This window comes from Periplaneta americana, chromosome 10 (assembly GCF_040183065.1).
Source record: "Periplaneta americana isolate PAMFEO1 chromosome 10, P.americana_PAMFEO1_priV1, whole genome shotgun sequence".
NCBI classification, from domain to species: domain Eukaryota; kingdom Metazoa; phylum Arthropoda; class Insecta; order Blattodea; family Blattidae; genus Periplaneta; species Periplaneta americana.
The window spans coordinates 144697828-144720496 of record NC_091126.1 but is presented as its reverse complement, the minus strand read 5'-3'; the positions used below and the strand labels follow the sequence as shown (position 1 = coordinate 144720496).

The 22669-nt window shown below is 35.5% G+C and overlaps 2 protein-coding genes across 3 annotated transcripts in view; one reads left to right on the top strand and one right to left on the bottom strand.

Moving 5' to 3' along the window:
• The window catches only part of LOC138708062 (zinc finger protein 16-like), an 83917-nt gene extending 76880 nt beyond the window's left edge, over positions 1-7037 (bottom strand). For both annotated transcript variants that reach the window (XM_069838192.1, XM_069838193.1), the window contains exon 1: positions 6686-7037. In XM_069838192.1, coding sequence (XP_069694293.1) covers positions 6686-6826 — 141 coding nt within the window. In that variant the 5' untranslated portion in view covers positions 6827-7037. The remainder of the gene's footprint in view (positions 1-6685) is intronic.
• Positions 7030-22669, top strand: part of LOC138708061 (zinc finger protein Xfin-like) — a 41837-nt gene continuing 26197 nt past the window's right edge. Inside the window, exons 1-2 of the mRNA XM_069838190.1 lie at positions 7030-7732; positions 16436-16582. Of these exons, the coding sequence (XP_069694291.1) occupies positions 7595-7732; positions 16436-16582 (285 nt within the window). The 5' untranslated portion in view covers positions 7030-7594. The remainder of the gene's footprint in view (positions 7733-16435; positions 16583-22669) is intronic.

Genomic DNA, 22669 nt, shown 5'->3' with positions numbered 1-22669 from the left:
ACTGATAATTGCAGAACTGGGATTCAGGAAAATTTGCACACGATGGGTGCCTCGAATGTCCTTCCTCACATGAAACAAAAGAGATTGGACATTTGCCAAAAATTACTTCTGCGCTACAAATGGAAAGGCGATGAATTCTTACAGAACATTGTAACAGGTGACGAAAGCTGGGTACACCACTTCGATACCAAAACAAGAGGTCATCAATGCAGTTCCGCCACAAAGGATTACAAGCACCCAAAACGTTCAAGGCTGTGCCATCATCAGGCAAACTCCTGCTTACAGTCCTTTGGGATATTCAAGGCGTGGTGCATATGGAATTCATGTCTAAAGGCACTACCATTAAATCTGTAAGATATTGTGAAACCCTAAAAAAAATTTAAACCACGAATTCGAAGGGTTCGTCCAGACATGAAGCATCCCCTCCTACAGCATGACAACGCTCCTCCATGTAGCCCCGGAAAAAAAACACGCACGCACACAAAGAAGAAAACCACTTACTTTCGGCTTTTAAGGAACCCCAAGGTTCATTGCCGCCGCCCTCACATAAGCCCACCATTGGTCCCTATCCTGAGTAACATTAATCCAGTCTCTACTATCATATCCCACCTCCCTCAAATCCATTTCAATATTTTTCTCCCATCTACGTCTCGGCCTCCCCAAAGGTCTTATTCCCTCTGGCCTCCCGACTAACACTCTGTATGCATTTCTGGATTCACCCATACGTGCTACATGCCCTGCTCATCTCAAGGTTCCTAATTATGTCGGGTGAAGAATACAATTTGTGCAGTTCTGCATTGTGTAACTTTCTCCATTCTCCTGTAACTTCATCCCTCTTAGCCCCAAATATTTCCCTAAGAACCTTATTCTCAAAAACCCTTAATCTCTGTTCCTCTCTCAAAGTGAGAGTCCAAGTTTCACGGACATACAAAACAACTGGTAATATAACTGTTTTATAAATTCTAACTTTCACATTTTTTTACAGCAGACTAAATGACAAATGCTTCTCAATTGAATAATAACAGGCATTTTCCATATTTATTCTGCATTTAATTTCCTCTCGAATGTCATTTATATTTGTTACTGTTGCTCCAAGATATTTGAATTTTTCCACCTCTTCGAAGGATAAATCTCAGATTTAAAAAAAAAAAAAACACACACACAAAAACCACACACACAAAACACACATAGAGTGAACCATAAGTAATATTATTAATTTCAGGAGGTAATTCTTTGAGATATTTCAAACAAAAAACTTTAATACAATTTTGCTCGTTTTTGCTTTCTTTTCGAGATAAAAATTGTTTTATATGACACATTACATCGCGTGTTTTGGGAAAGCCATTGATTTTAATTCTCAAAGTGTTTAGTAAATTTAAGAGAGCAGTGTATTATGATAATAAATGACTGAAATAATTTGTTTTGTCCTTTAAATGTGAAGAAATTTGATGGAGGCAAATTTAATGTAAGATTGTAAAATTTTTGTTCAGAAAGAGAAGTTACATTTGTTTGACTCAAATTTCTGCACATTTAAAAGACAAAACTAAAATTATTTCAGTCATTTATTATCATAATACACTGTTCTCTTAAATTTACTAACACTTCGAGAATTAAATCAATGGCTTTCCCAGAATACATTATGAAATTTGTCACATAAAACAACTTTTCCCTCGGGGGGGGGGGGCGGAAAGAGTAAAAATGAGCACAATTATATCAAATTTTGTTCGAAGTATATCAAAGAATAACCCCCTGAAGTTACTTACTTACTGGCTTTTAAGGAACCCGCAGGTTCACTGCCACCCTCACATAAGCCCGCCATTGGTCCCTATCCTGAGCAAGATTAATCCATTCTCTATCATCATATCCCACCCAAAGACGTTATATAGTATACTAGACTCACACAGAGCGCTGGTGTGCTGTCCAAAATTGAAACCAGTCTGCGCATGTTTACGGCGCCATGCTACTGGTAGAAATAGAGTGGTAAACACAATTGTTCGTTTTGTCTCTGGTGTTTTTAGTGAACAGTTTGAAAGTAACGGCAATAGAATTTTGAAAGATGATAAATATTATCGCCGCGGACTCATGCTTAACATGTCGGCATCATACAATAACGTGCGGTGTGCTTTTAAAACATAATTTTGCTGACCGATTGTTGCTCTGTAGGTTTCACTCTAAGCGTCACGTCTACTTCCTCGATAAGAATAAGCACTAGTTTGTTATATTGTTAAATGGCTATTATTAGTATAATTATTATTATATCATATACGAGTACGCTGGCTTTCTTAACTCTTAATAATAACTCTTTAATAATAATTTTTAATCACATACCTTAATGTTCGTCCTCAGCACAAGACATTGCAACCTCGGTTTTAGTCCACATGGATTAGACAAGTAAGTGTCATTTAATAATGGAAGCAGGTTATTGGTTGCAATATTGAAATTGAGGCGAGTGATTGGAGCAGCGACACAAGAAATTGAAAACAATAATGCAATTAAATTTCAAAGACCTGCCGAATGTTATGCACGAGGCCGCTCAAAGACCTGCCGAATGTTAACCACGAGAGCGCGGCGATAATACCATCCCTGTTTAATTTTCCAAGCCATTTGCAAAAGGTACAATATAATATTATCTCTGTTGTTACAATATCAATATCATTAAAAATCAATCAGTAGTTTACGACAATAAAGAATACTTATCAGACTGTAGAGAAATCCCACTGAGTGAATTATTTAGACTAACACATCAGATGTTAAAACATTAGTGGAAAGATAAATTTTTGTTTTTATTATGTAAATGAATTTATCTGCAAGATTATAAACTTTCATTCAAGATCCATAAATTGATAAATAAATATACAGATAATAAATAAATAAATAAATAAATAAATAAATAAATAAATAAATAAATAAATAGCTATAATAGCTAAGCCGTCTTTGTGAACTTATGATTCAGAGTTCACCTATAAATAACTCTTTTACATTTTGCCGGACATATATTTTATTAACAAAAGCAAGGAATGGCATTTTATTGATATTACATATGTGCATAAAAATTATGTACCATCACTCCGCAAGCAATGATAATATATCTATTTTATTTATTTAAAATAAAAATACAATACCGGTATGTAAAAAATCCACACATGAAAAGTATGTGGTTTTTTTATCTTGCATAAAGTGACTGTTTAGTTTTTAGGTCTTCACATTACCTATTGTTTGCAATTTATTAGGTACCGGTACCGATACTTTTTATAATTGATAGCATTCCCTTTATTAATTGAAGAATGAATTCAATGTAATTTGGCTAACTTCGCACATTATATTTTGCCAGATTACCTAATGTCCTGTGGTCTAGATGTATCGGTAATATAATTTCCGATTCTCTAAAACTTAACAACAGGTCTATACTGATTATCACATATTTACTTCACTTAAGAATTTGATTATAATAAGAACTTGTGTAATCAAGGTGCATATATTTATGTCTTGTGATCTAAGAGTAATGTATGTTAATATAATATTAGAGTCTCTGAAACCTAACAATTTGCTGATTACCGTAAAATTATACAATCTATAATGTGTATTGTGTAGGCCTATTTATGGATGTATGAGTATGTTTTCTATAAATTGCTGCGTACGTATTTTCTTTTCTTTAATGTTCTAATGCATATCAATGAAACTTTGAATATGTTTATTTCGTCCTAATTTTACGTTAAATGTCGAAAATGGCCATAATCTGTCAATTTTTAGATCATCACAGCGTTAAATTGCGTGATTTACGTACTATTATGCGTCTGCTCTCCAACAATATGGCGGCAAGCGCAGCGTTCAATTTGCCCCGGTTTCCTCGTTTCGCGCAGCCGAGACTATAGGGGCTTGATCCCACCTCCCTCAAATCCATTTTAATATTATCTTCCCATCTACATCTCGGCCTCCTTAAAGGTTTTTTTCCCTCTGGCCTCCCAACTAACACTCTATATGTATTTCTGGATCTGCCCATACGTGCTACATGCCCTGCCCATCTCAAACGTCTGGATTTAATGTTAACCCCCTGAAGTTAATAACACTACTTATGGATCACTGTATATAGCTCCAGGAGCTACCTCCTTTTTGCAACGAAACGATTAGGTGAGCTTCAATTCGACTTTAACTTACTACCAAATGCTCGGAATCACACCATTCTTGCACAAAAAGATGGGACAAGCAAACATTAATTTGACCAAAACGTGGAACCATGTTTTTTCTGCCCAACTTGATGAAAGAAGAGTCGCGTGATCAATCAGTCGAGTATTTTGTTTGCTAGATGCACGCGCAGCATTCACTTAAACACTCTAGTAATACTTAATCTTGTATCCTCGTGGGACAAAGTACAGTAGCTACTGATAACAAAAGTACATATCGGCCAGAACCTCAATATTACTTCAAAATAAGTGACAGGTACCAGAAATGAAGTAATGTGGTAAAGAAGAATTGGTCAGATAAAATGAAAATCCATTTCTCAGCAAGTGAAAATGCATGAAGATAAAAAATGAAGTCTTCATTATTAATGTAGCTCTATATTCCTGGAAGAAATGTACATCACATGACTTTATGTAGAACTTGCAAAAGGCGAAGAGTGAAAGAACAGACCAGCTACAAAACATACGTTTACCTCACTGTAGTGGTCTCACTTCGAATTAGGCTAAATCATGGCTACGGTTAGTTTTCTGGTACAGCAATACATTCATTAAAGCCAAAAAATTACATAGGCATACTTGCCCCAACCTATATGTTGCATTTTTTCAAAGAATTCAAGAACCAAAATGTAGACATTGTTTCTATCAGATTCCTTGAATCACAATTTTTTTTCTAAATGTTTGAAATTGCGACATCTAGATATTTGTTATGTGGCTGATGAATTGAATTAACACTACAAAATACGCGTAATTATACTTTCTCTGCATTTTCCACCTCACATCATAGGCCTATGTTACACATAAATCTACTGCCCAAGCCTGTCTTTTACATGGATGCAAGAAGTTCTGTCATTTCTGATTCTTAGTTGTATATAATTTTGGCAACGTGGTGGAATTTCTTTACATAAATATGATGGGTGATCATTGTGGCTTTGTTAGCTTTCTGCAATACAAATGGAACTTTAAAGTTATTGCCACATTCCGTCTCCATAGACTGAACAATGGAAGCAGATGACAGAACAGGCGCGCTTCCAAACAGGGGCAGCGGCATTTTCCCTGAGGTTAGAGCCCAGTTCAGGTGTGTGTATATTAATCGAAAATTAGGGGCTAGAAAATATTGAGAATAGGACGCACGTTTATGACATTTTTTCCGATTAATACACACACACCTAAACTGGGCTCTAACCTTAGGGAAAATGCCGCTGCCCCTGTTTGGAACCGCGACCGACAGAACCTCTTATTAACCAAAAGCAATGAATTTTCTTTGCTTCAGAATTAAGTTTCTCGTAAGGTTACAGATAAACATTATGAAATATATTAACACTTACAGACTAAGATAAAGCACGAAAATTAACTGCAATACATGCATACTACGTCCTTCAATGATATATCAGTACCATAATAATTAACTTACATGCATAATGTTACTTTTCCTCCACATCGATCACATGCAAATAGGGGAGGCCTATTTGTTTACTTTAGCAGCATCAACTGTGACCAAATGTGGGGAGAAACTTAGCGACATCTGCGACTAGCCTAGTCACAGTTCTCGATCTCCTGTCACTTAGGCTAGTTTCCCCCTTATCTAACCCACCCTAACCTTATCACATTCCTCGGTCTCATGTCAATTAGTCATCTCCTAAACTAACCCACTCTAACCTTGTCACATACCTCAGCTTCAGGCTATATCATTTACCTATCCCTTCATTTAACCCAATTTAACATTGTCAAAGTGCTCGGTTTCCTGTGAAATAGCTATCATCTCATATAATCCGCTCTAAACATTTCACATTCCTGGGCCTCATATCACTTAGCACCTATCCCCTCAACTAACCTAACCTAACTTTCAACTGGCAATATTTACGGGAATACACGCCGGCGGAGGGTAAACCACAATTAACACGATTCCCATAATCAGATGCTACCACTAATATGTGCGAAATAAGTCAAATCCACGGTGCCGTTATAGTATATAATTACGGTAAACAGGAATACTTACAGCAGTATGAAATTATTAATTGCCGAACTGTCTCTTGTACTGTCACTCTTAAATTTTCCGAACTACAAATCCGATCACATTTTTCAAGAAAACGAAAAATTTAATGCTGAAAGCAACACATACACACACAAAATCTGAGCTCGATTATGAAACGCTCATATATGCCGTTGCACATTACAACAAATTCCTTTTCGTGACTACATATAGACGTCCATAAACAAGACAACTGAATAATGAATTTCAAATTAGATGTCATATTGACTGTAATCCAACGTACATTGTCAGAACAATTAAATATATTGAAATAACATCTTAGAAAAAAAGATGTAGGTTAAGTAACAATACCTTTCGTAGTTGCGTAGTGACATTGATGGAAGAATAGAAGAGTTACCACTTGGAAAAGAAAATTGAGGCATGTCTACAATTTTTTAACAGAGAAAATTTGAGGAACGACCATCAGATAATATTGTCCAGAGGATTGCAAATCCCCCAAAACTATATTACACTATACCTGAAGTGGCAGACAGATCTGAATTTTTGTTGGGAGTTGCCTTCGACGTCCCTCCTCGCGGAATATGTGCATTTTGGTACCTTCACTCGATGTACAAAGACGACAAAGTTCGTAATAATTCACCCTTCTGTACCCTGCCATTGCCTTAAAGTTGGTTTAAAGTTAACACTACACTTTATACAATGGTATCTCATTAAAATACTCCAAAAGAAAAAAACATTTCCTTCTAGTTGAAATTGCATCGACAAATTTTATTGAGAACTGTGACGTCGACGCTCTTTCATAGTCGATTCTTCTTCATCGAAATTTAGCTTCGAGTGATGTCGAAAGACGGTTATCGAGATTCTCGAAAGCTCATGGAAGCCGAAGAGAAGTTAACATTCCACTAAATAAGTTCTTTTTTTTTTATTCATCCATTATTTGCATACATTCCATTTCTATATCAGCTTTTTGTCAAGATATCACACATAGAGGTGGCGATTGCAACAAGCAGTCATTTGTTGTTTCTTTACTCCCTTTTGTTCGCTTATAAAAATACAGCGTGTGTACAAGATGGCGGACCTTGGTAACTGTGGGAGGATGTTTAATTTTTTACTCGAGTTTTGTATTTACGTCACGTGCTTGTAAACAATCTTTGTGATTTATAATGTTCAAAAAGACCATGTGCTTAAAAAGGGAAAGTCACTAATGGACTGTGCCAGAGAATAGGGAACATGCCCGACTCAAACATTTATGAGCTTTCTCTGTTTATGAAAAAGAATGTAGTATTATGAACGTGTGTATGTAATGAATGTTTAAAGACAATGAAATTTCGATATTTTAATTACTTGTGACAATGGAAATGACCTATTAGTTCAATAATTTCATAACAAGTTTCTCGATTTTGAAGATTACTTTAAAAACATCGTGATGTCATGTGGACCAGATAATTACATGGAGCTTTGCAGGCTCTGTGCGTGTTACGATGCTATCAAAATGGAAATATTCGGACAGGAAGGGAAGGAAAGGAAGTTGGTTGAAAAAATTCAGACTTGCCTTCCTTTCCAGGTATTATTATTATTCTTCTTATTATTATTATTATTATTTTGTAGTAGTAGTAGTAGTTTAATGAATGAGATGTAAGGTTGTATTTGACATTGCGTGGGCGAACTCACGTGTGGAGGCTCGGCGTGATCTTGTCCAATAAAATTTCGTGACCTCGTACATCACCCTTGGGTCGTGAATTGCTGTTGGAAGAGATAACGTCGAGCCTTCTCCACACACAAGAGTTAGCTTACACAGTATCAGTCACAACCTTATATATCTCTCAGTGTAGTAATATGACAGCCATTCCATTTGTTCCTGGAAGGACATTTACATATTGTTATTACAGATTAAAAAAATGCGAAAGCATATCATTTACTCATGTCACTAGATTTCTCAGTTATGTATCAGCCATTACAGAATAATTGAGCCTGAGGACAAAAATTTCATTATTTTTTGCTACCTATCAAGTGCTCCTTTTAAATCTTAAATTTATGACTGTGGAAAATGCAGGAATTTGGTTTAAAAAAGCAGACAATGTACTGCTAACACAAATTCAGGGAATTTTATTGGGAAAATTTCAGTATATGGATTCCTCACTGACAATTATATCTTAAAATACTAAAACGATCAGATTTGTCAAATGCGGATCATCATGCTTACGAAAAGGCACTTTTCAGTGCCAATAATTTATTTTTGTTTGCACAAGGTTGGAATTTTGAAGTAAGAGGGAAAGGAAGGAATTCGTGTTCTGAAAGTTATCCATTAATCTGTACATAGGCCTAAATGTAGTCTATGTTACGGGATACATTCTGTGTTCCATACGGAACTGTTCATTTTGTGATTAAAATTTGCCAAAATTTCATTTGGAAAAGACATTTCCTCTGAGATAAGCTTTATGGTATTAAATCAACAGTCTTCATGGAATATTAATTTTTAATAAGAAGACAGTCTACTAGAGTGTACCCATCCAATAAACACATACAAAGTGACTGATTACTCCGTGCGGAACTTGGAATGGTTGGTATATGGAGCACGCTTCCAAACAAGGGAAATTGCATTTCCTCCAAGGTTAGAGCCCAGTTAACGTGTGTGTATGAATTAATCGAAAATTAGGGGCTAGAAAATACTGAGAATAGGAGGCATGTTTATATGACATTTTTTTCGATTAAGACAACCACAGGCGTGGCTCAGTTGGTTAAGGTGCTTATCTGCCGGTCTGAAGTTGCATTCGAGCGCAGGTTCGATCCCCGGTTGGGCTGATTACCTGGTTGGGTTTTTTCCGAGGTTTTTCCCAATCGTAATGTGAATGCAAGGTAATCTATGGCGAATCCTCGGCCTCATCTCTTCAAATATCATCTCGCTGTCACCAATCTCATCGACGCTAAATAACCTAATGGTTGATACAGCGCCGTTAAATAACCAACTAAGAAAGTCGATTAATATACACACACACACACACACACCTAAACTTGGCTCTAACCTTAGGGGAAATGCTGCTGCTACTGTTTGGAAGCACGCCTGGTATATGGACTCCATATGCTCATAATATGCATATTTAGAGATAAATGTTGAAATGTCACTTTGGGAAATTGTGAAATTGAAAAAGCAGAATTTTTAAGTTTACAGAACCACAAAGAAAACTTGGCATTTTTATTGGGTTATTTTTTACGACGCTGTATCAACATCTAGGTTATTTAGCGTCTGAATGACATGAAGGTGATAATGCTGGTGAAATGAGTCCGGGGTCCAGCACCGAAAGTTACCCAGCATTTGCTCGTATTGGGTTGAGGGAAAACCCTGGAAAAAACCTCAACCAGGTAACTTGCCCCGACCGGGATTCGAACCCGGGCCACCTGGTTTCGCAGCCAGATGCGCTGACTGTTACTCCACAGGTGTGGACGGCATTTTTACTGCAAGTTTTCATGTCATACTTAACCACCCCCCTTGGACTCATTGCTTCTGGTTGGTGAAGATATTCAGATAGCCAATTACCTGGTCGAGTGAAGCAAAACAAATAATTTTTTACCATTTGATTGTTATTGACAGATATCACCATGCTGTTTCAGGTGCATTCATTTTAAATTTTCTTTTCCAGTAGGATATTTTTGGCAGATACAATTGGCTTTTTTATTAATTAATTAATTAATACAGGATGTTTCAAAAGTTATGGTCAATAATTTATAGATTAAAAGTACAAACTGAAAGAAGCAATAAACATCAATCTGCAAATTAACTGTTCATGTGATATTCCCTTACACAGAGGAGGGCTTGTATCATGAGGTCGTAGGTCACTGGATTTAAATCCGATTAGATTTCTGTATTTGGGGTCATGTAAACTGGTTGTATTTGGGGTCATGTAAACTGGTTTACACTTCTGAGGCCAGCACACGTCGAGAATTGCAGTTTCGGATTTCATGTGTCTTTCAGCAAATAAGGAATGATCTAGGACTTCCCGAGAGGATTCACGGCTCACTACAGAGAAGAACACAGCGTTGCATTCAGATGCATGGACAGCATTTTGAACACCACCTCTAGGTAGAATTCAGTTAGGAATTTCAGCACATCTGTTCTTAGTCAGCACGGAATCTCAGCGGAAAGTGTGCATTATCTCGACAACTACTGTTAATTTGCAGACCAATGTGTATTGGAGCTTTTTTTGTGTTAGTTTGTACTTTTGATCTGTAAATTATTGACTATCACTTTGAAACACACTGTATATTGTGTGAATCATAACTGATTGGAAATGGATTAGATAATATAGACTATAGTGTAGAGCAGTGGTCAGCAATTCAGCCCTTAACATGTCACAAACTCATAACCTGCCGATGATGGAGTCTTCTAGGCTCTGAAAGTTTGTGGCTCATTTCCTGCAAATAGTAATTTTAGAATATTTAATTATTTTAACATGATATCTCAGCCAACTATGGTGATACCAAGAAGATATTGGTGTCATTTTGAAGCTTGAAATGTCCTCTAGTGCCTGACAATGAGTAAAATAACATTAATATAGTTAATAATTATCTATGGATTTTTTACATGATTTATGCAACCTAAAATATTAGTATAAGTTACATATATGGTAATATTTAATTCATGTAAATGAAAATAAAAAAATAGCTATATGTCAGGCACTAAAGAATAGTTTTAGCTATAAAACAGTGAAGAAACTGTGGCTCTATCTTAAAAACTACATGAGCTATCATATTTCAAGTTGTATGTCAAAATTATGAACAAAATAATTTTTATAAACAATTTAGACATAATTTTAAGGGATCTGTTCACTTCATCCTCTTTCTGGTACCATTCTCAATTGTAAAAAAATTTTACAGAGCAAAATTATGCAAAACAAAATTTTTTGTATGTAAAGGTGTACATAGGTATACCTTAAGGAAGGACAGTCCTCAAAGACTGCTGCAGGTAGGTCATTCCAATCATTTATAGTTCTATCTAAAAATGAGAATTTATCTACATCTGTTTTCTGTTTCCTACATTTGATTTTAAAATCATGATCGTTCCTACCATAGTATGTTGGCTTCTCTAACCAAGCCGTTATGTCTACCCATGCTTTCTGACCTAGATGTGCTCTATACAAGGATGTTATTCTAGTTTCTGTTTTCCAAAGTTTCCCATTTAAGTTCTTTTATCGTACCATTTCCATCTTCTCTCTTACCTTTAACAAATTTAGCTGCCCTATACTGGATTCTTTCTAAGGAATTTATCTGATATATTCTATAGGGATCCCAACATGTAGTTCCGTATTCCATTAACGGTCGCACTAACGTTAAATATGCTATTTCCCTCGATTTGGGGCTAGCCTTTTTCAAGATTCTCATAAAATAAAGTGAACTGCCCTCCATGCTTTACCCGTAACATTATCAACATGCGCTCCCCAAGAAAGTTTGGAGTTTAATACACTCCTAAGTATTTACAACATTGTTCTTGCGGAATTACAACACCACTGAATTCGTAATTATGACTAGTTTCCTCTCGGGTTTTACAAAATGTTATAGATTTACTTTTAGAACCATTTATTTTCATCCTATGCATTAACGCCCAGTTATAAATTTTATTCAAGTCTGTTTGAATAGCATCCACATCTGAATTATTTCTAATCTTTCTATAGATAATGCAGTCATCTGCAAATAGCCTCACATTTGATGTACTATTTTGGCATAAGTCATAAGTTTTAATGTAATAAATAATCAATGTGCATGTATTTGAGTGAATTTACTTATCCTTTAATTGCGAGGTGACAGCTATCATGGTTGGCCATGTGTTGTGACGTCACCAATCAAGCCTTCAGGCCTGATACATACCGGGGACCTCGCTCCTACCCCGAACTTTTCTTCTGTTTACCATTCCTTCCTGTGCATCCTTCAGAAGACAGTTTCTTCTCAACTATTGACCCACCCAAGTCCTTTTCCTCTTCCTAATCAGTTTCAGCATCATTCTTCCTTCACCCACTCTTTCCAATACAGCTTCATTTCTTGTTCAGTCTGGCCACTTCACACGTTCCATTCTTCTCCATATCCACATTTCAAATGCCTCTATTTGCTTCTCTTCACTTCGGCATAATGTCCATGTTTCTGCCCCATACAATTCCACACTCCACACAAAGCACTTCACTAGTCTCTTATTTAGTTCTTTCTCCAGAGGTCCGCAGAAGGTGCTTCTTTTCCTATTAAAAGCTTCCTTGGCCATTACTATTCTCTTTTTGACTTCTTCTTGGGAGCAGCTCATGTTACCGCTTATAGTACACCTCAAGTATTTGAAGCTGTCCACTTGCTCTACTGCGTCATTTAGAATTAGCAAATTTACCTTGAAATCTTGATTCATCATTTTTGTCAAAATATGCGGATAAGGGATAACGATTGAAGAGGGAGTCTAAATAAAACTAATAAAAGCAATCATAGTTTAAGTAACTAATCTTCAATTGTTTAGGAGTATCTTTTCTTTTCTGTATAATAAACATTCAATGCTAATGGTATTCACTTCATCACTTTCAGTGAAGTTATGAGAATACATGATTTATCTCAGGACTCAAAATGCTGCATTCATTCTAAAGCAAAACTTGTTTCACAGGAAATGCCATGTGGGGCAAAATTGAATTACGGGGTAACAACAATGCTAACAGCAAAACAAAGCATTGTAGAGGTTCAAATGCACAGGTGAACTGCGTGCTTTAATTACCTTGGTAATAATTTATACGAAAGTGCGAAATGAAATTGACATGAATATAGAACAGGTTCAGCCTGGGTAGTGCAATTGGTATAGCACTGGCCTTCTGTGCTCGAGGTTGCAGGTTCGAGCCCAGCTCAGGTCGATGGCATTTAAGTGTGCTTAAAGGGGACAGGTTCATGTCAGTAGATTTACTGGCATGTAAAAGAACTCCTGCGGGACAAAATTCTGGGACACCGGCGACACTGATACAACCTCGGCAGTTGCAAACGTCGTTAAATAAATCATAATTTAATTTTTAGAGTAGGTTTTTCTAGCTGGACCAGGCTCTCACTATGCTTGCAAATATTTCCATTGTCTTGAAAGTAAGACACAACTGACCATACTGAATTAAAATAGCAAAATGCTACACCAGGTTCCATGAAAATAAATTGCTGTACCTAATACCAATGTGTGTGTGGTGTAGCTCTTTATCAAAATGGATCAATCTGGAATTAAACCAAAAAATTATTGATACAGATTTTTATTTCCATAGTTCAAATAGCATGCATTCAGGAATCATACAAATTGGACGATAAATTCAGGAAAATAATAGTCTACATCTGGGAATCATAGATCGAGGTTTCACTGTATATCAACTGCAAAAATATAAGTTATTTTCTTGAAGATCCGAAGATACATCATTTTTATTCATTTAGTGTCTGTAAATTAGGAGTGAGCAACTCAGAAAAGTCTATCTGAATGAACACCCAGCTTGTGGAAAGAATTTTTGACAGTGCACGAATGAAGAATACACAGTGGGGGCATGGGAAAATTTATCAGGCCATTCCAAAGTAATGATATGAACGATTCATGGAAGCAGATCATGCAGATTTTCATAGAGAGTTTTGTGAGGAGAAAGACATTGCTTGTAACACACAACAGTTCATACGGGTGAAATCATTTGACGAATGCTCAGCTCATGTGAGAGAAGTTTAAACTGTCTCTATTCTTAAAGTAAAGAAACTCTTCATGTGTTATGTTATTAATGATATTCTGTATTTATGAAAATTTCAAATTTTCTGCGCCCTTTGCACAGAAGCATATATTTGAATCGGGCAGAGAAAGGCATGTTGAGTATATCAAGATGTGGTGCACAGTATATGGGAGGCTGCCTTGAAATCCCCACCTTAAGCAGGCAGACATAATTTTTCAGTAGAGCAAAATAAAGCGAATCAGGACAAAATCGATTTTGAGATTTTGATGCCATCTGTTAGATTACTTCATGAACTATATATTAATTACAGCTCCAAGGCTGCCAACGATGTCGTAACATGTTACATTAGCGTCCAATTTTATAAGTTCAACTTTGAATGCAATTTACTAAAAATGCCTATTTTAAAAGTAAAGTTTTCATAATTCAATAAAGAATGTAATTTTTGTCCTAGAAACATGATTTTTTTCTTTAAAATGTTCAGCATTTTCTCCTCTTTCCAATACAGTAAAGAAAAAAGCAATGGAAAATTGATCTTTGCTGGTTTAAGGTGGGGATTTCACAGGCAGCCTGACATATTTCCTTGAAATGTGTTGTAAACATATTCCAGTCTGTATGCATTTTTAAGCTGTCATAAAGACTGTAATCAGAATTAGGATTTGGATATTTCAGGACACAGTGGAATACCCAAAAGCCTAATTCTGATAATTGAATCAGTCATTGTTGAAAGGCACTAAATTATTTCTTTCAGTGTTGTGATAATTGAAGAAATCTGTTCTACTAGCTTAATTCTGAAGTATGTTCTGTTGTGTTTAACCATGATAATACTAAGCTAGAAAGTATAATTAGTTTATTTCATCCTCTATTAAATCCAGAAAAAAAACTTAAGAAATTCAACAAAATGTCCATTTTGTCAAAAATTGATTTAGTGCCCTTTAACCATGACCGATTACATGTTTATGATGTCAAAGAAATATTTTTTCTCCTAATATATATATATATATATATATATATATATATATATATCTGTAAAAGCAAGAAAGTATAATTAGTTTATTTCATCCTCTATTAAATCCAAAAAAAAACTTAAGAAATCCATCAAAATGTCCATTTTGTCAAAAATTGATTTAGTGTCCTTTAACCATGACCGATTACAAGTTTATGAAGTCAAAGAAATATTTTTTCTCCTTATATATATATATATATATATATATACAGGGTGGCACACGAAATGTCATATTATTTAATTATCACATAAAAATTTTAATACTGTTGTTTCGATGTTTCTAACTGCGCTAGTGGATGCCAAAATTCATGGAAAATCCGATAGGTAGCATCACAGTTTGGATGTAACCATAGCTACGAGCACAAACATAAATTTGTGAAATGGCGGACAACGGGCGATTGGCTGTTGAACACGAGGTGAAAGTTATTCTGTGTTGTGAGTAAACAAAACGTTCGATTATGGGCTAGGGAACCTCCTCGCATGCTGCATGAAAAAGAAATGTTTGGGGCAAAAGTTTCTGTATAGGCCACAATTTCGATTCACGGAATCATCGGTCCAATTTTCTTCGATGAAACTGTCAACCAAGTTCAATACAAAACCATGTTGGAGAGCAGTTTTATCCCCCATCTCATGGCAAAAGGTCTCACTATGGAAACTCAGTGGTTCATGCAGGATGGAGCCCGTCCACACACTGCAAACACTGTTCTGGATTACCTGCACGAGATGTTTGATCTTCGTGTGATGTCACATCGACATGGGTGCGGCAAAATGTGGCCGCCTCATAGGCCGGACATTAATCCGTGTGATTTCTTTTTATGGGGATTCCTAAAAGGGAAAGTGTACCAAAGGAGGCCAGAAAATGTGGTGCAGCTCAGAGTCCTTCTAGTGGAGTTGTGCCGTGCGCTCTCTGAACACTTGTGTCAAAAAGTGGTGATGAATGTAAGGGTTCGTTTGCAAGAAGTTGTGAGGCAAAACGGCGGTCATATGGAACATGTTCTGCATTAGAGATAAAATTCCAAATCCTAATTATTAATTCTGTATAATTTTGTAAAGCTTCAATACAAACGAATAGGTGTTACGTGTAAAATAAATGGTATGACATATCGTGTGCCACCCTGTGTATATATATATATATATATATATATCAAAATTAAAATTTTTCAGACAAAATTACATTTACTGAGCTCTTCAAAAATGTATTCTCCACTAATTACCACATAACTAGTTGTGAATGCCTTCCTAGCTTCAGTAAATATATGCTATATCCATTTCCTCACCTTCTTGTCTCCCACACAAATGTATCAAGTTCTAAAATCGATTTTAGAAGTAATACAGGTATAAATTTAACAATTAAGTAGTTATAAGTTTTAGGTGCATTGAAAGTAACAATTCCAGTTTTTTACTGTATAGGCTATATTCATTAAATTTATTTATAAAATGTTATGAAAGAGAAAAAGCTGTTGTAATATTATTATTCTCTCTCGTGAGGCTTGCTGAACTTTTGTAGATTTAGCAGACATTTGAGGATTATTTTGAAATAATAAACTATCTTATGTTTGTATTTCAGGTTTCTGAGGCTGACAAGCTGCCAAAATCTCTCTGTTATCGATGCATGTACAATTTGGAAAACTTCTATGACTTCAGGAAGAACAGTGTTAATGCAGTTGCTCTTCTGGAGAGCTGTATTGAGCAGCCGGAAGGGGACACTGAAGTGGTATTTATATTCTTTTTTTTTTTTTTCCCCTGTACTTTAACATTACATTATCTCAAATAACAATTAAATTAAACACTGTGTAAAGCAGTTTTCAGCGCTTTAACTGCCCAAGTGTCATAGTAGTGCTTTTGCAATTGAGTTGCTTTAATTGTACATATAGTTTCATTTGTTATTATTCAGAGTAGAGGTAAGAAAACCGTCTCTTTGCTTCACAGATGTGAGTTAAAGACTTGCATTGGAAATCAATACCTTTTATTGTTTCATTTTTTTTATAAAATATTAGAAACTACGAAAACGCATTAGCATGAATGATATTTGTTATATTTGAAGTCCTTCGGAGTAAAGAGTGATAACCCTAAACATTTAAATTTAAAGTTTTCTGGTTTTAAACTGTCTCTAATATAAGGTTACCAGATTTTTTTCCTGAAATCTGGGGACAGCAGTCAGCTCTAGAGTACGATCACTGCATTTAATGCCATTGTTTCTGTAGCTGCTGTTTTTGCTATTATTATTATTGTCATCATCATGTCCTATTATTATAATAGGTCTATTATTACTAGAGTCCAAGGGATTAGTCCCAATCTAGCCCGCCATGTGGTGGATGGGGTAGCATTCCGTCTGTTTATTTCTTTACCTTAAATAAGGTATGTACAGTCAACTCACAACACTCATTCAGTAGGACCTGTCAAGCTTCATACAATGCCATCATTCTCATAGGATTTGCCCGTGCATAATAATATAATTAACCATAACTTTTTAGTTATTTCTGAAACTAACACCATTTTAGAATCATCACAGTTGCCAATGACTGAAGCTCTAAAAACAAGTAGCAATATCTCTCCCACATATTCTTATATACCAGTATCTAAAACAAAAATTTGTTACATAGGTATTCAAGAACAATAAAATTATGGGAATGCAGTAACGTTGACAATAATACGAGAATATTGTCGGCTTACAAGCAAAACACATTAAGTCAAAAATGTTATGCAAATCAAGATTTCATGTATAACTCCCTGTAAAGTTGATTTGAATAATTTCGAGGGAAAAATTGTTCCGGAGCCGGGTATCGAACCCGGGACCTTTGGTTTAACGTACCAACGCTCTACCACTGAGCTACCCGGTAACTCTAACCGACACCGATCCAATTTTTCCTTCTATATCCACAGACCTCAAAGTGGGCTGACAACTGTCAAGCAACCAACTTCGAGTGCACACTAACTCAGTGTGACTTAAATTGTGGTTTTCTGTTAACGAACAGTAACGTGTATTATGCAAATAAAGATTTCAGGTATAACTCCCTGTAAAGTTGATTTGAATAATTTCGAGGGAAAAATTGTTCCGGAGCCGGGTATCGAACCCGGGACCTTTGGTTTAACGTACCAACGCTCTACCACTGAGCTACCCGGGAACTCTAACCGACACCTGAAATCTTGATTTGCATAATACACGTTACTGTTCGTTAACAGAAAACCACAATTTAAGTCACATGGAGTTAGTGTGCACTCGAAGTTGGTTGCTTGACGGTTGTCAGCCCACTTTGAGGTCTGTGGATATAGAGGGAAAAATTGGATCGGTGTCGGTTAGAGTTCCCGGGTAGCTCAGTGGTAGAGCGTTGGTACGTTAAACCAAAGGTCCCGGGTTCGATACCCGGCTCCGGAACAATTTTTCCCTCGAAATTATTCAAATCAACTTTACAGGGAGTTATACCTGAAATCTTGATTTGCATAATACACGTTACTGTTCGTTAACAGAAAACCACAATTTAAGTCACATGGAGTTAGTGTGCACTCGAAGTTGGTTGCTTGACGGTTGTCAGCCCACTTTGAGGTCTGTGGATATAGAGGGAAAAATTGGATCGGTGTCGGTTAGAGTTCCCGGGTAGCTCAGTGGTAGAGCGTTGGTACGTTAAACCAAAGGTCCCGGGTTCGAAACCCGGCTCCGGAACAATTTTTCCCTCGAAATTATTCAAATCAACTTTACAGGGAGTTATACCTGAAATCTTGATTTGCATAATACACGTTACTGTTCGTTAACAGAAAACCACAATTTAAGTCACATGGAGTTAGTGTGCACTTGAAGTTGGTTGCTTGACGGTTGTCAGCCCACTTTGAGGTCTGTGGATATAGAGGGAAAAATTGGATCGGTGTTGGTTAGAGTTCCCAGGTAGCTCAGTGGTAGAGCGTTGGTACGTTAAACCAAAGGTCCCGGGTTCGATACCCGGCTCCGGAACAATTTTTCCCTCGAAATTATTGAAATCAACTTTACAGGGAGTTATACCTGAAATCTTGATTTGCATAATACACATTACTGTTCGTTAACAGAAAACCACAATTTAAGTCACACGGAGTTAGTGTGCACTCGAAGTTGGTTGCTTGACGGTTGTCAGCCCACTTTGAGGTCTGTGGATATAGAAGGAAAAATTGGTTCGGTGTCGGTTAGAGTTCCCGGGTAGCTCAGTGGTAGAGCGTTGCTACGTTAAACCAAAGGTCCCGGGTTCGATACCCGGCTCCGGAACAATTTTTCCCTCGAAATTATTCAAATCAACTTTACAGGGAGTTATACCTGAAATCTTGATTTGCATAATACACGTTACTGTTCGTTAACAGAAAACCACAATTTAAGTCACACGGAGTTAGTGTGCACTCGAAGTTGGTTGCTTGATGGTTGTCAAAAATGTTACTTCAGAAAAAAAAAGTCGTTTTGAAAGCTCTTAATGAAACTGAATCCTCAAAATATTATTCTTATTAAGTTGTTTCTCTTTATGTGTATTTAATTTTCCAATTCTAAGTTTATACACATACATTATATCCATTATATACAACTTTTCTCAGAAGTAATATTTTTTACTTAATGTAAACCAACGGTATGTTTATTCAGTGAACGTCACTGGTTTCACAGACGCAAACCTGCATGAATATAACTTATGTGAAAGTACCATCCATTAATTTAGATATGATCTGTTACGTCCTGTGGTGTGAAACGGTCCATTTCACGATAGAAACCCTGTCTGAGTGAACATCGCAAAAAATTTTCCTTTGAAACATTAAGAATGTACATTGTAATTCACTGCATTGTTGATTATAGTGCAAAACAGAACATTGCTACAGTCTCGCTATTGGCAGAGGTTATAAGTTAAACAATCTTGTAAAGAATCCAGCGGTGTGAAGTGTATATTACTCATATAATGTAAGTAATTGAAAATATAGACAGTTATAAAATGTAAATGATGTAATTGCTATGTTTGTATTCCATCTGAAGGGTACACGGGAAATAGGAGCTCATCAACATTTTCTAAATTTTAGAAAAGAGCTTTTTAATCAATGTAATGGGCCTATTCTTCACCTGTATGGAAAGATTTCAGATGTGATTTACTTCTCACAAGGAGCTCCTTCTTTCTAGTTTGCCTTGATCGAATGAAAGGCCTCATGATAATGTCCAAATGATGCCAGTATTGCAGTGTCTGGATAAAATGCAATGAGCCCTTTTTTCCCATGTGTCCTTTCTATGTAGTGTATGTATGTTCTTTCAACAAAATAATATTTTATTTCTGGAAAATTATGACAATGTACATATTACTGTTCGTTCATATAATTTAAATGTTAGTTCACGTGTGCAACTGCCTACTGTATGTATGTTCTCTGAAAGCCAATATTATGTTCAATAACATTGTTTGTTTATTATAAGTATACTGGCTTCAGTAATTATAATATTATAATATAATAAGTTCTCAGTTTGCATGCTTTCTTTTAATATTAAATCATGGCAGAGCCATGTGAGGATTTTGGGTTACTTTAAACTGGTTATTTCTTTCATCATATCTATTCATTTTCGTATATGACATAATTTTTCCTATCGAATATTCAATATCAATTTATCGTCCAGTAGTACTACTTCTTCTGGTAGACCTCTGAATTTATTCAATCAATCAATTATGTTTATTTGTCAAAATTACAATATCGTAATTATAGACAATGGTCAATAAAACAAACAGAGTAAAATTCCATGTTCATATGGCTGTCGATAAATTCATTTATATGATAAAAAGGATTATCTAAAAGCCATTTTTTTTTAAACAACTGTAAATCTAAATAAGCTGAGTGGGCATTCTTAGGCGATCTATTAAACATATCTAAAGAAATAACACTGAACTATTTCTTGGTCTTTGTCAACCTGACCATAGGTGTTACAATATAATGATTATTTCTAGTACAATATTTGTGAAGCTGGGATTGAGAAGCATGGCTATTTAAATTAATATTAGTATAGACTAAACAGTCATAAATATATTGATTAATTACTCGTAGAGTAAGAATATTAGCATTACGAAATAAAGGTCGACAGTGAGCATTAAAAGATGAATTATTAATAATATGTAATGCTTTTTTCTGCAAGATTAGAACACTATTGACATTAGCACCGTTACCCCACAAACGAATACCATAATGAAATAAACTATGGAAAAATGCATAATATGTTCATTTCAAATATCTACTAGATACAAGAGCTTTTAATTTACACCAAAGATAAAGTACACGAGATAACCTTTTGCACATAATCGCAATGTGACCCGCCCAAGTAAGTTTTGAATCTAATGTAATACCAAGAAGTTTAACTTCTGAAATCATTTCATCAGGAACATGATTGAATGAAAATAGTATCTGCTGAGTTTTAGATCTATTAAGTTTCAATTCATTGGCTTCAAACCAACCAGCAGCATCACATAAATAGGAATCCATTAATAAAGACAGATGATGTATATCATACGCAGTAGGCAAAAAAAAGTGTCATCAGCAAAAAGGACTGTGTCACACTTTATATTAAAAGATAGATCATTAATCATAATAAGGAACAGTAGAAGACCCACAACAGATCCTTGAGGAACTCCAGTATTAACATTAACATTGGCAACATTATTCCCTGTTGTGTTAAATTTGTCTTCAATTATGTTCCATATCTGAGTCACTTTCTCCATACTTCATGGGCCTTGATTCTTGGGCACATTACTCTAGAATGAACTGCAGGCGTTGTTACTACAGGATGTACTGAATGAAAAATTGATGAACAATTATGGATGTGTTTTCTTCAGTGAATCCTGGAGAGTGTAGAAATGTTTATGTAAATCCTGGAGAGTGTAGAAATGTTTCTTTAATCAGTGATTGATCCTCAAAAATGAAATAAAATATAATTTTTTTTATTTCAGTTTCCTACAATTGGAAATGAATGGAAAACATAGCTAAGAAATTGAAGAAAAATGGAATTTCTCTCACTGCCTAGGAGCATTGGGCGGCAAACTTACACAAACAGTGCCACATACACTTAGTGGTTCTTTTTACTAAAATTATAAAGGAATGAACAATCGTTATTTATGGCAATTTCTAATACAATCTATGTATTCATCATCTGTAATTTAGTCATAAATGTAAGAGTTTCTGATGTTGGTTTAATGGAATATACACTATTTCGAAATAGACTGACAAGTCATGTCATGCATTCACCTAATGCCCCTAAATCAAAAAACAGTAACCACCACTGCCTTTTGTGTTTATTGAGGATGTAGCTTTGTCTTGACAACCACCTTTCGGAAACTTCCAGCAAAAAAAAAAAAAAAAATAGAGAACGGAAAATCTTCATTTATAAATTGCCTACATTAGGAAATTTGATACAATGGTTGTAAGATTTCGAATATTTCACTGTACACTTAATTTAAAGCTAGCAAATATGAAGAAAAGTATGATGGCATACTGTATTCTATATAATATTTTGTTTAGCAAAAGTCATTAAAATTGTGCACTACCAAATTGATTTTATACAGATAACTGTGGAATCGGAAATAGAGAGTATGATTAGAGAGTGGAAGGAAATACTTTAATAGATCTGTGTGTGTATACATCAGAATTTCCAAAATTGGTTTATGATTCATACAATTCGTATTTCTATTAAAAAGAATTTAGTACCTTGACATGAAAATTGTATTATATCTGTAATTTTATCTTGTACATACACTTAAACCATTGGTTAGGCATTTCCAGTTATACAATTTTTTGTCTCAGTTGCTCATTGTTTCATGTACTTCAAAATCACTAA